This window comes from Electrona antarctica (assembly GCF_951216825.1).
Source record: "Electrona antarctica genome assembly, contig: scaffold_352, whole genome shotgun sequence".
NCBI lineage: Eukaryota > Metazoa > Chordata > Actinopteri > Myctophiformes > Myctophidae > Electrona > Electrona antarctica.
The window spans coordinates 1-15,000 of NW_027637216.1; the positions used below are offsets into that span (position 1 = coordinate 1).

Genomic DNA, 15,000 nt, shown 5'->3' on the forward strand with positions numbered 1-15,000 from the left:
TGAACACAGGAGCTGGGATGATTCCTGACCGTTCCTCACCCAGGAATCATCCCAGCTCCTAATCCAGACAACAGTCCTGTCAAAACTTGACTATTGTAACTCTCTCCTTACTGGCCTACCGGCATGTGCACTGAAGCCTCTCCAACTGATCCAAAATGCCGCAGCTCGCTTGGTCTTCAACCAGCCAAAATTCTCACATGTCTCCCCCCTGCTCCGCTCCCTGCACTGGCTCCCGGTCGCTGCCCGCACAGAATACAAAACTCTGATGTTGGCATTTAAAGCAACCAAAGGTATGGCTCCCCCATATCTTGCCAGCATGATTGAACCCTACAAACCCTCCCGCGCACTCAGATCAGCCAACGCAGGGAAGCTGGAAGTACCCTCACTAAAAACGCCGGGACAACGCTCCACACGTCCCAAACTCTTCTCCCTTCTGGCCCCAAAACTGTGGAATGCACTTCCCGTTGCAATCAGAACTGCAGCATCACTCCCGATCTTCCGCCGTAGTCTGAAAACCCACCTTTTCAGACTCCATCATGGCCCATAGCACTTACCCTACCCCCCTTAGACAGCACTTCTTAGACTTATATAGCATTGAAACAGACTTATAGCATGTCATGTAGACAGCACAATAAGTGCATTGTATGTAGTCATAGCACTTCATAGTATATATGTACAGCATAGTATAGCATATATGTATAGTATCATTATATAGATATGTTCTAGTTATAGTTTATATGTATAGTGTCATTATATAGATATGTTCTAGTCACGTTCTTAGCTTACGCATGTTTCGCGATAAAGGCATTTTTACATATGTGATGTATTCCCATGCTTTTTGTTCTTGCTTAATGTAAATCGCTCTGGATTAAGAGCGTCTGCTAAATGCCTAAATTGTAAATTGTAAATTGTAAATTGTAAACACATTGAAGTGTTTAATGTGAACACATTGAAGAGTTTAATGTGAACACATTGAAGTGTTTAATGTGAACACATTGAAGTGTTTAATGTGAACACATTGAAGTGTTTAATGTGAACACATTGAAGTGTTTAATGTGAACACATTGAAGTGTTTAATGTGAACACATTGAAGTGTTTAATGTGAACACATTGAAGTGTTTAATGTGAACACATTGAAGTGTTTAATGTGAACACATTGAAGTGTTTAATGTGAACACATTGAAGTGTTTAATGTGAACACATTGCACTGTTTAATGTGAACACATTGAACTGTTTAATTTGAACACATTGAACTGTTTAATGTGAACACATTGAACTGTTTAATTTGAACACATTGAACTGTTTAATGTGAACACATTGAACTGTTTAATGTGAACACATTGAAGTGTTTAATGTGAACACATTGAACTGTTTAATGTGAACACATTGAACTGTTTAATGTGAACACATTGAAGTGTTTAATGTGAACACATTGAAGTGTTTAATGTGAACACATTGAACTGTTTAATGTGAACACATTGAAGTGTTTAATGTGAACACATTGAACTGTTTAATGTGAACACATTGAAGTGTTTAATGTGAACACATTGAAGTGTTTAATGTGAACACATTGAAGTGTTTAATGTGAACACATTGAAGTGTTTAATGTGAACACATTGAAGTGTTTAATGTGAACACATTGAAGTGTTTAATGTGAACACATTGAAGTGTTTAATGTGAACACATTGAAGTGTTTAATGTGAACACATTGAAGTGTTTAATGTGAACACATTGAAGTGTTTAATGTGAACACATTGAAGTGTTTAATGTGAACACATTGAACTGTTTAATGTGAACACATTGAATTGTTTAATGTGCTGTTTAATGTGAACACATTGAAGTGTTTAATGTGAACACATTGAACTGTTTAATGTGAACACATTGAATTGTTTAATGTGCTGTTTAATGTGAACACATTGAACTGTTTAATGTGAACACATTGAACTGTTTAATGTGAACACATTGAATTGTTTAATGTGCTGTTTAATGTGAACACATTGAACTGTTTAATGTGAACACATTGAATTGTTTAATGTGAACACATTGAATTGTTTAATGTGCTGTTTAATGTGAACACATTGAACTGTTTAATGTGAACACATTGAATTGTTTAATGTGAACACATTGAACTGTTTAATGTGAACACATTGAATTGTTTAATGTGAACACATTGAACTGTTTAATGTGAACACATTGAAGTGTTTAATGTGAACACATTAAAGTGTTTAATGTGAACACATTGAACTGTTTAATGTGAACACATTGAAGTGTTTAATGTGAACACATTGAAGTGTTTAATGTGAACACATTGAACTGTTTAATGTGAACACATTGAAGTGTTTAATGCGAACACATTGAACTGTTTAATGTGAACACATTGAACTGTTTAATGTGTTCACATTGAACTGTTTAATGTGAACACATTGAAGTGTTTAATGTGAACACATTGAAGTGTTTAATGTGAACACATTGAACTGTTTAATTAGTGAATCGTTTGTTCGTGATTTCAGGAAGCTGAAGTCTGAGAACACAGTGATCCATCAGAGAGATGATCTGTGCAGGAGACCCCTGAAACCTGGGACAGGAGACCCCTCCTCTCCCAGACCCCTGAGACCTGGGACAGGAGACCCCTCCTCTCCCAGAGCCCTGAGACCTGGGACAGGAGACCCCTCCTCTCCCAGAGCCCTGAGACCTGGCACAGGAGACCCCACCTCTCCCAGACCCCTGAGACCTGGGACAGGAGACCCCTCCTCTCCCAGACCCCTGAGACCTGGGACAGGAGACCCCTCCTCTCCCAGACCCCTGAGACCTGGGACAGGAGACCCCTCCTCTCCCAGACCCCTGAGACCTGCCCCGGGAGACCCCAGAGCCCTGAGACCTGGGACAGGAGACCCCTCCTCTCCCAGACCCCTGAGACCTGGGACAGGAGACCCCACCTCTCCCAGACCCCTTAGACCTGCCCCGGGAATCCCCAAGGAGAATGAGAACGCACTCGACACCCCTGGGAGGAAGAAGCCACACCCCCAGAGCCCCCAGACCACCTCCATGACTCCTGGCAGGAAGAGACCCCAGGTGAGTCCAAGGCAAGCTAGAGTTCTCATTGGGCCTGAAAATTAAGGCCCTACCCTTGAGGCCGAGCCTCGGGCCGACCCAGTTAGGGTAGGTAGGGTACCCTGCCCAAACTGGGCCGACCCCAGGCTCAGCCCGACCCTAACAATCACCTTATGTTAGGCCCGAAAACCCGAAAAAGCCAGAGTGGGGGAAAAAAAGGAAAAAGAAAAATGCCACTATATGGCGGCGCCTGGCGGCAGGGTTATTGTTGAGACGAGTGTGTCAGAGAACAGACTAATAGTCGCTGAAATAAAGGATTTATGCAACTCACATTCATTGGCTGATAATGTTCCAAACATTCTTATGGTTTCCAGCTATTTCCAGGGATGAGTAAAGATCTTCTGAATCAAGTAGCAGCGATCCTCTGAAGTTAATATGTCCAATACTGTCCCGTCAACTTTTTCAGTTCAAGTCCAGAACAGAGCTATACAATATTATAACTGTCAACTTGGCTATAATCTACTAGGTTACTGTATAGTTTACATTAATCATTGCCTCTCAAACACACATACCAGCGTAATGTGAGTTGCCTAACCAAAAGAACAGACATACAAACAATCAACATGCCGCTTGATGGCGTGTCGTCAGCTTGCAGATCTGTTATTTACCGTGGTGACGTTGATTAGGTCATTTAGGTTATTCACCCAGCTGGGTTCAACGAGACAGCAGTGTCTCGTTAAGCCCCGACGTTTCCAAGACGAGCTATCGCGGATGAATCGATGGTCGTATAGAACATTTAAGCATATGGCAAGTTAACTTAAGTTCATTTTGCTCGCAAACCAGGCCAGCCAGCGGTAGCAAGTTCAACAACCACCGTTCTATTGTCAAACCAGGCCAGCCAGCGGTAGCAAGTTCAACAACCACCGTTCTATTGTCAAACCAGAGGCCAGCCAGCGGTAGCAAGTTCAACAACCACCGTTCTATTGTCAAACCAGAGGCCAGCCAGCGGTAGCAAGTTCAACAACCACCGTTCTATTGTCAAACCAGGCCAGCCAGCGGTAGCAAGTTCAACAACCACCGTTCTATTGTCAAACCAGAGGCCAGCCAGCGGTAGCAAGTTCAACAACCACCGTTCTATTGTCAAACCAGAGGCCAGCCAGCGGTAGCAAGTTCAACAACCACCGTTCTATTGTCAAACCAGAGGCCAGCCAGCGGTAGCAAGTTCAACAACCACCGTTCTATTGTCAAACCAGAGGCCAGCCAGCGGTAGCAAGTTCAACAACCACCGTTCTATTGTCAAACCAGAGGCCAGCCAGCGGTAGCAAGTTCAACAACCACCGTTCTATTGTCAAACCAGAGGCCAGCCAGCGGTAGCAAGTTCAACAACCACCGTTCTATTGTCAAACCAGAGGCCAGCCAGCGGTAGCAAGTTCAACAACCACCGTTCTATTGTCAAACCAGAGGCCAGCCAGCGGTAGCAAGTTCAACAACCACCGTTCTATTGTCAAACCAGAGGCCAGCCAGCGGTAGCAAGTTCAACAACCACCGTTCTATTGTCAAACCAGGCCAGCCAGCGGTAGCAAGTTCAACAACCACCGTTCTATTCTGTCACTTCTCTGGGGTGGGGCGGGTTCGGGCAGAGATTGACAAGCCCCCAGAACGGCTGGCAGTGGATCCTAGTGGTCAGAGCTGGAACTGCAGACTGGCCCGTACATTTAGCACTGATTTCTGCTCTTACCCCCCCCCCCCCCCCCCCCCATGCTCAGAAGTCACATGACGGTGGAAGCATCGTCTCAGATGAACCTGAAGACAAGAGGATGAGACTGGACAGGTAGCGCACGCACACACACACCCATTATAACACGCACGCACAGGTTTCACGCAGTCGCACGCTCACACACACACACGTATACACACACACACACACACACACACACACACACACACACACACACACAGTAGTAGACGGTAGACCATATCAGATAGGGAAAGGAAACTCCTCGCTCCGTCGGTAAAACAAACAATTCTCACAGAGTGACTGATTAGGCTTTTTTAATTGATTGATTGAAGAATTTATTAACAGTTTGCAGAATTACATTACATTACATTACAGTCATTTAGCAGACGCTTTTATCCAAAGCGACTTACAATAAGTGTATTCAACATAGGTAGGGAACAAAAACTACTAATCACCAGAAGTCTTTAGTGCATTTTCTGCAAAAACAAGCAACCAAGAGTATACCTAGCGCTAAGGTAAAAGTGCAATATATCAGCTACCTATTTCCTTAAACAGATGAGACAAAATAGCTAAATCAAATGAGCATGAGCTAAAACAATTAAGTGTATCGACTAAACAAGATCCAATAAACAATACAACAATAGAAAACAAGCGTTCGTACAACTAGTTAACAACAAGTAGGTCAGGCAGAGAGGAAGGGTAGTGTTTCCTGAAGAGGTGGGTTTTCAACCTGCGGCGAAATATGGGCAGTGACTCTGCTGTCCTAACATCAGTGGGAAGTTCATTCCACCACTGTGGGGCCAGAACAGAAAAGAGTCGTGACCGTGTGGATCGGCCAGAAGGACCCTTGAGTGACGAGGCAATCAGTCGCCCCGAGGTGGCAGACCGAAGTGGTCGGGCAGGGGTGTAGGCATCGACCATAGCCCGGAGGTAGGAAGGAGCTGTTCCTTTCACTGCCCTATAGGCTAACACCAGGGTTTTGAACTGGATGCGAGCCGCTACGGGGAGCCAGTGTAGAGAACGGAGAAGGATGGTTGTGTGGGAGAACTTGGGGCGGTTGAACACCAGACGAGCCGCAGCTTTCTGAACAAGCTCCAGAGGTCTGATGGCAGATGCCGGAGCACCAGCAAGGAGGGAGTTGCAGTAGTCCAGGCGGGAGATGACGAGAGCCTGGATGAGCACCTGGGCTGCCTTCTCCGTGAGGAAGGGGCGAATCCTCCTGATGTTGTAGAGGAGGAATCTGCAGGACCTTGTCACAGTACATTTCAAGCACAAACTCAATACAAAGGCTGTTAACTGTGAGTGGACGACCCAATTAAGCATTACACTTGTTTCCAATAGGGTCCACCATGTTCAAATCATCAAAACATTTAGAGACGTACAAATAGACACTTCTATAGACAGAACAGGAATTCATCATAAAGGAGGTAAAAAGGGAAAAGAAATATATACAGTGAGGGGAAAAAAGGGGGGGGGGCGGGGGGGGGATTCAGATTTTACGGGGGCCAGTTTCGAATTGCAGCCATCCGTAGGTGCCCTTTGAGAGCGGTTTTGAAGGAGTCAAGGGATTCGCATGTCTTAATGACAGTTGGTAGGGCGTTCCACATTTTGGTGGCATAGGAGCGAAAAGAATTTAGTCCCTTGTTTGTGCCGAATCTGGGTTGTACATGGTTCGTTGCACTCCCTCTGGTGTTGTGGGTGTGGACTTCGTTAACATTAAGGAAGTATCTAGACAGGTACATGGGTATCTTGGTGGTGTATCGAATCTTGTGGACCAGACCCATTGCAAGATGCTGTACTCTGTCGTCGACCCTAAGCCAGGCTACTAATGATTGACAGGTGCAGCAGCTTTGGGAGCGTGCCTGAAGATGTCTGTCAGACATTCCTATTTTGCTTAAGTGTATATAAACTCTGCATCTGGTTAATTGCGGGGGGATGCAGGATTCGCGGAGTCCCGCTGATTTTATCTTGACCGCCCGTGCCCGCCCGCAGGTATTTATACCGTCCGCACCGACAACATTTACGTTGGGTCTCGCTGGCTCCCGTTCCCGTTGCAGCCCTCGAGTGTGATCCATAATTCCATATCAATATCATCAAACATGTTTGAAAATGATGGGAGGGTTCAGATCAGGGGAAAGAACACGCTGTGTGTGAAAACTCCTTTAGTGTCATTTATAACAAGAACAAACAACAACCTCTGGGACGACGGGTCCCGGAGCCATTTCCCGGGCGGGAAATTGCGTGCCCTGTACCCGGTATTAAACCCTAGTGCCTGGTGCTGGGAGTCTGGTGCAACGCACAGGTCCTGGTGCTGGGAGTCTGGTGCAACGCACAGGTCCTGGTGCTGGGAGTCTGGTGCAACGCACAGGTCCTGGGCCTGGGAGTCTGGTGCAACGCACAGGTCCTGGTGCTGGGAGTCTGGTGCAACGCACAGGTCCTGGTGCTGGGAGTCTGGTGCAACGCACAGGTCCTGGTGCTGGGAGTCTGGTGCAACGCACAGGTCCTGGTGCTGGGAGTCTGGTGCAACACACAGGTCCTGGTGCTGGGAGTCTGGTGCAACACACAGGTCCTGGTGCTGGTGAGAGCAGGAGTGGACCTGGTGAGACGTAGGAGGGGCCCGGACAGGAGTCAACCCACAGAGCCTAGTCCTTCCACGCGCCAGAATTTGGTTCTCCCAGTCCCGGCAGAGTAGTTCCGGAGCAACGGATTGTGTGGCCTTGCTCATTCCCTGATGGACTGATCGAGGGTAACTACTGGGATTTGATCAACCCCGACTGGGTCGCCTGAGTGAGGGGTATGATGTTGGTAGACCCGAAACCCCGATGACCTCAGGATACATCACTGAGGATACGTCCCATGTGATGACCTCAGGATACATCACTGAGGATACGTCACAGGTGATGACCTCAGGATACATCACTGAGGATACGTCACAGGTGATGACCTCAGGATACATCACTGAGGATACGTCACAGGTGATGACCTCAGGATGCATCACTGAGGATACGTCACAGGTGATGACCTCAGGATACATCACTGAGGATACGTCACAGGTGCATCAATGCCTGCATGTATTTTTAGTTATAGATAGCTTATCATAGTTAGAACCACAGACAACGTGTAGATTTAGATTTAGACAATGTAGATTTATTATGGGTAGTAGACGGTAGACTGTATACCGTCATATACGTCATAGTATGTTGTTTTAATTAAAGTACATGCGTTTGTATGACACTACAGTTGTATTTTACTATTTCTGCTATGCGGAAAAGGCATCACTTTTATAATTGAAAAGATTGTTGTGACATCAGATAAAATCAGATAAAATGAACATTTACATTATTATTATTATTATCCAGTCACCCTTGTGTTGTGAATGAATATCCAACGTCAGCAAAGCACGTAGGCAACATCTTTGGTGTCAACGTCTATATGAAACGAGTCAATTAGGATGACCGCCAAGTCTGACCCATTAATAATCATCTTCTTATCCTGTCTGTCTGTCTGTCTGTCTGTCTGTCTGTCTGTCTGTCTGTCTGTCTGTCTGTCTGTCTGTCTGTCTGTCTGTCTGTCTGTCTGTCTGTCTGTCTGTCTGTCTCAGCAGTGAGACAGCGTCCAGATGTGTGATCCTGTAAGCCGTCCAGTGGAAGCGGGTGTTCCTCAGGGCTCTGTCCTCGGCGCCTCCCAAAGGGTTAATGAACGCTGGAGTCCCCCAGGGTTCTGTACCAGAACCTCTACTTTTTAAGGTTTAAACTTCCTCTAGATCAGTGGTTCTCAACCAGTGGTCCCCATGTGGTCTGGGGACCACCAGGGGTCCTTGAGGGGGTTCCAGGTGGTCCCCATGTGGTCTGGGGACCACCAGGGGTCCTTGAGGGGGTTCCAGGTGGTCCCCATGTGGTCTGGGGACCACCAGGGGTCCTTGAGGGGGTTCCAGGTGGTCCCCATGTGGTCTGGGGACCACCAGGGATCCTTGAGGGGGTTCCAGGTGGTCCCCAGCTAAATTAAATCATTGTTAAACATCTGCATTACTTGATCTACAAGAAGTTACACGATTAGAGAATGGAATTGTGGACAAAGTCGTATCCAACGATAACACAATTCTTTAGTTTGGTCTAAATGTCTAAATGTCATCAAATGGTTCAAATGCTGAAGAAATTAATAATGAACCTTGATCTGAAAAAGGTTGAAAACGGCTGATTTAAACCAACTTTTATTTTATTTTATTTTATTTTATTTTAATCTTTGATTATTTTCCCAGATTACGTTTGAATCAAAATACGTTTTATTAATTAATGATCTATTAATGGCCGATACATTTTTTTTTAACCTTTTATTTAACAAGTAAAAACACAGTGAGACTAAAATCTCTTTTACAAGTCAGTGTGAACTGGCAAATAATTAAAGCGTTGCTGATCGCGGTAAAAAACAAAATTCAGATAGCTCTGATAGAGATGTTGGATCAACCACAGCTCTGATAGAGATGTTGGATCAACTACAGCTCTGATAGAGATGTTGGATCAACTACAGCTCTGATAGAGATGTTGGATCAACTACAGCTCTGATAGAGATGTTGGATCAACTACAGCTCTGATAGAGATGTTGGATCAACCACAGCTCTGATAGAGATGTTGGATCAACCACAGCTCTGATAGAGATGTTGGATCAACTACAGCTCTGATAGAGATGTTGGATCAACTACAGCTCTGATAGAGATGTTGGATCAACCACAGCTCTGATAGAGATGTTGGATCAACCACAGCTCTGATAGAGATGTTGGATCAACTACAGCTCTGATAGAGATGTTGGATCAACCACAGCTCTGATAGAGATGTTGGATCAACCACAGCTCTGATAGAGATGTTGGATCAACCACAGCTCTGATAGAGATGTTGGATCAACTACAGCTCTGATAGAGGAGATGTTGGATCAACTACAGCTCTGATAGAGATGTTGGATCAACTACAGCTCTGATAGAGATGTTGGATCAACTACAGCTCTGATAGAGATGTTGGATCAACCACAGCTCTGATAGAGATGTTGGATCAACTACAGCTCTGATAGAGATGTTGGATCAACTACAGCTCTGATAGAGATGTTGGATCAACTACATCTCTGATAGAGGAGATGTTGGATCAACTACAGCTCTGATAGAGATGTTGGATCAACCACAGCTCTGATAGAGATGTTGGATCAACTACATCTCTGATAGAGGAGATGTTGGATCAATTACAGCTCTGATAGAGATGTTGGATCAACTACATCTCTGATAGAGGAGATGTTGGATCAACTACATCTCTGATAGAGGAGATGTTGGATCAACCAAAAAAACAGCTCAACACAATCCAGGTCTAGTCAGTCGCGGGCATGTGCAATTCCATGGGACCGCGCCCACGGAAATAGGCGCAAAGTGAGTAGTGACGCATTGTGAGCTTTTAGATCTGCTATTTTTCCCGGGAAAAAACGTCTAATCTCTTTTTTGGGCTGAAAGTCAACGGGACCCTTCTGTAATTCTATGTTGTGGACTACATTTAAAATGTCTTCTGTAGTTCTACGTTGTGGACTACATTTAAAATGTATTTTGTTATTTTGTAGTTCTACGTTGTGGACTACATTTAAAATGTCATTTATTACCATGTTTCCAAAGATTTTATCATTTTACTACTAATACATAAAATACTATTATACTACTACGAATACTACTAATAATACTACATATAATACAATATAATACTAGAGTATTTAATCTGTCTGTCTGTCTGTCTGTCTGTCTGTCTGTCTGTCTGTCTGTCTGTCCTGTGCAATAATTATATTAAGTGTAAAATGTACCAAAGTATGGGAGTCATTCTGCAGAGTGTAAATTGAACCGTTATGATTCATAAAGTGTGACATCATGGTCTCAGTCCATCTGGCTGTGGATGAAGGATTATATCTCCATCCTCTTCATCATCGTCTGGACTCCAGAGTCCATGGACACACACACACGCATGCACGCACACACACACACACACGCCAGCCCAGTCATTCATTCAACTCCAGAGTCCATGGAGTTCAGACCAGTATGTATTTTCATGTTAAAGTCATCCATTCAACTCAAGCCAGATGGAAATACGTCTCGTTTTGGACCAGAATAATAAAGTCGTCTTTGAGCCGAGCATTCGTCTCTGAGCCGAGCTTATATTTATATCCGCAGATTAATTAATTCATCCATTAAAACCTGGAAAGCATAATTATTTTATTTTTCATTTCATTATGTCATCACGGAATGTTGAACATTGAAGTCTTTGATTATATATTATTCAAGTCTTTCATTATAATATATTGTTTATTGACTATTATATATTGTTCTAACTGAGTCCACCTGGAGGGCTGAGTCCACCTGGAGGGCTGAGTCCACCTGGAGGGCTGAGTGGAGGGCTGAGTCCACCTGGAGGGCTGAGTCCACCTGGAGGGCTGAGTCCACCTGGAGGGCTGAGTCCACCTGGAGGGCTGAGTCCACCTGGAGGGCTGAGTGGAGGGCTGAGTCCACCTGGAGGGCTGAGTCCACCTGGAGGGCTGAGTCCACCTGGAGGGCTGAGTGGAGGGCTGAGTCCACCTGGAGGGCTGAGTCCACCTGGAGGGCTGAGTGGAGGGCTGAGTCCACCTGGAGGGCTGAGTCCACCTGGAGGGCTGAGTCCACCTGGAAGGCTGAGTCCACCTGGAGGGCTGAGTCCACCTGGAGGGCTGAGTGGAGGGCTGAGTCCACCTGGAGGGCTGAGTCCACCTGGAGGGCTGAGTCCACCTGGAGGGCTGAGTCCACCTGGAGGGCTGAGTGGAGGGCTGAGTCCACCTGGAGGGCTGAGTCCACCTGGAGGGCTGAGTCCACCTGGAGGGCTGAGTGGAGGGCTGAGTCCACCTGGAGGGCTGAGTCCACCTGGAACAACATACATTTAATTCTGGGGTCGTCTTTGACATGAAAATGTTTGAGCATTATTTATCATCATTACATTTAATTAATTGAAATTGTTTGAAAGACTCAAAACAGACAATCTATACCAGATGAATAACAGATTCATAGTTACGCTCCAGAAATGATTGATAAAGTTTATTTCGTTGCTGTTTTTAATCACCTCATGTCTGATTCAAGCGGTTATTGTGTTTTAATTATCCTGGATAATCACTTAATTAGGCTCGATAATTAGGTTAACCTAATCCTAGATTAGTCAGAGTTAGCATTGAATTACCATAATCCTATAGATTAGCCCGTTGAGACCAGATTCTACAAACATCTTAATCTAAATCTTAACAGTTTTGTGAAAAACCTTTCTTTTTTTGTATCCTTTATTTACCCAGGGTAGTAGCTGAGCACAAGTGCTCATTTTCAGCATCCCCCTGGAACAATATATAATATGTTGTTCCAGGGGGCCCCTGGAACAACATATAATATGTTGTTCATATTATAATGAAAATATGAAACAATATCAATCATAATTACTCTGATTTTGTGATGATAATTTTACATACAAATATATTATGACGACAATGTTTTATTATATAAAAGGCTACTATGCACCGATCACTAGTGAAATCACAAAGCTTTATAAACTGATTTATATGTTATGATTTTTATATTTTATATATATATTTTCTTATCTTTGTGTATTTTCTGTGCTGCTACTGTGTCTTATAGCGCCCCCTTCTGTATATGTGGAGCTGTTACACTGGTTGAAAAAACGCCACAATAAACTAATAGATAAGAATTATTGTCACCATTGTATGTGTGCGTGCGCGTGTGTGTGTGTGTGTTCGTGTTCGGGGCTCTCCTCAGGTTGGCAGAGACAGAGGAGTGCCCATGAAGGATTTCAGCTCAACCACTTTTTATTTTTACACTGGGTGAAAAAAAGTGGGATAAAAGTTTAAAAAACTAAGATTATAAATAAGTACGCTGCCTCGGACCCAATTTAAAGTTCGCCACCTCCTTAACTAACCCTCCCTAACCCTTACCTCCTTAACTAACCGCATCACTAACCCTTACCTCCTTAACTAACCCTTAACTAACCCTCCCTAACCCTTAACTAACCCTCCCTAACCCTTACCTCCTTAACTAACCATCCCTAACCCTTAACTAACCCTTACCTCCTTAACTAACCATCCCTAACCCTTAACTAACCCTTACCTCCTTAACTAACCATCCCTAACCCTTAACTAACCCTTACCTCCTTAACTAACCATCCCTAACCCTAACCAAACACAGCAGACCCATATCTATAACAGCCTCCTCCTTAACTAACCCTCCCTAACCATTTATATCCCTACTCCGTAACAGTTGAGTCCACATTGAGTTGTACTGATTCAGTAAGAAGGTTTTTGATTGATTGATTGGAAAATGTATTAACAGTTTGCAGAATTACAGTACATTTCAAGCACAAACTCAATACAAAGGCTGTTAACTGTGAGTGGACGACCCAATTAAGCATTACACTTGTTTCCAATAGGGTCCACCATGTTCAATTCATCAAAAACATTTACAGACGTACAAATAGACACTTCTATAGACAAAGGACAGAACAGGAATTCATCATAAAGGAGGTAAAAAGGGAAAATAAACATATACAGTGAGGGAAAAAAAGGGGTGGGCGGTGGGGGGGATTCACGTTCAGCTCCGTTCATTTGTTTGTTTTCCTTGGAGGAGCTGCGTTGGGTCCCCAAGTGAAATGAAATGAAATGAAATGATTACTATATTTACCCAGGGTATCTGGGCTAAGCTCAATAACTTGTTTCCAGCCAGGCCCTGCTCATAGAACACATTTCATCGTAGTGGTTCAATGCCTTGTTCAAGGGCACTTCAGCGGTGGTAATTTTAACGTGTCGGACCGCTGATTGATTCGAACTGGCGACCTTCCGGTATCAAGTCGGCTCCGTGGCCGTACCTTGAGTTGGCTGTGTGGCCGTGACCGGTATATATGCTATAGTGTACACCTCCTTCCACATTGAGTTGTACTGATTTAAAGGTATAGAACCTTTAAACAACTTGTGTGCTGTATTATAAGAGAATGTTCTCCTTAAGTTCTCTCATGTTAAAACATTTCCTTCAGCCGATTATTCTTTGTCACATTAATTCTCCAGAACCTCCCCCTAGCTAACCTCTCACATTGTTCTATTGACCTGTACTTCCCCTGCACTGTACTTCAAGTTCTTATATGTCAATATAATTTTAAATCAATCAACACAAGGTTGTAGAGTTTAGACCTTAAAGTGAACGGTCAAGATAAGGTTGTAGAGTTTAGGCAACTAAGTTTGTCCGTCAATTTAGAGTCTAAATTGACGTTAAAAAATCACACCTGTGTGAGGGGAGCTAATATATTAACTCATCTCTAACTCATGTTGATTAGATGTAATGGTGATGTAAAACAAACACTAACATTAAATTATCTTTATTGTTAATGGCATTTAATGTTTGTGTTAGGGACAAGATGACGTACATTTTCCCTTCATTGTCAATGGCATTTTTAAAACAAACATTGAACTAAAGACAAACATTAAACATGTATATAGGAGGGCCTCAACAAGGCCCAAATAAGAGGAATACCTCGATGTATATGAACATTAAGACTGTTTGCCGTATACAGCTACATGTAGGCCTACGTGTATATTTATAAATTGAATCAAATAAAGTGTTTTCACCCCCATCATGTCAGCTGCTCTCCCTGCACTGTCTCTCCATATGGAGTATTAGTATATTATAATTAGTATAATAAACCTTCTTTAGGTGGAGATAGTTTATGTATTTGGATATAATAGCATATGAGACATGATCGCTCTGATAATGTATTAAATACTCTATTAGGTAATATTTAATATTATTTCAGTTCATATTATTCCAGTTCTGGCCGCCTGTTGCGTTGCCTATACCCCTGGTTTCAGGCACATGCACACATAGACATCAAAGGGGGCTTCAGACCCTGCCCTTTTATCCGTCTGTAAAACAACTGCCCTTTCCAGACCACGAATGCAGCATTTACTACATGGTGGAAGAAATGCAAAATGCCCTCCTCTCCTTTCCATGCCAGCATTCAGGAGAATTGCTTTTTTTCCCTAAGTCTCCTGAGTCCTGAACTTGAACACCATGTTGTACACACACACCATACATCTCCACTAGCTAAAGAGTGCTGGGTTGCGCCCCGAAAATAGCAGCTCTACAAGCTATCAACGCGCCACAGCACGACGCGTTGAGA

At 43.9% G+C, this 15,000-nt stretch overlaps 1 protein-coding gene across 1 annotated transcript; it reads left to right on the plus strand.

Moving 5' to 3' along the window:
* Nucleotides 1-2,510: 2,510 nt before the first annotated feature.
* Nucleotides 2,511-9,195, plus strand: LOC306919052 (uncharacterized protein; the record flags this gene model as incomplete). Its single annotated transcript, XM_079531892.1, has 3 exons — nucleotides 2,511-3,072; nucleotides 4,818-4,882; nucleotides 8,391-9,195. Coding segments are annotated over 3 exons (661 nt in total), but the record flags the coding sequence as incomplete, so codon positions are not given.
* Nucleotides 9,196-15,000: the final 5,805 nt, after the last annotated feature.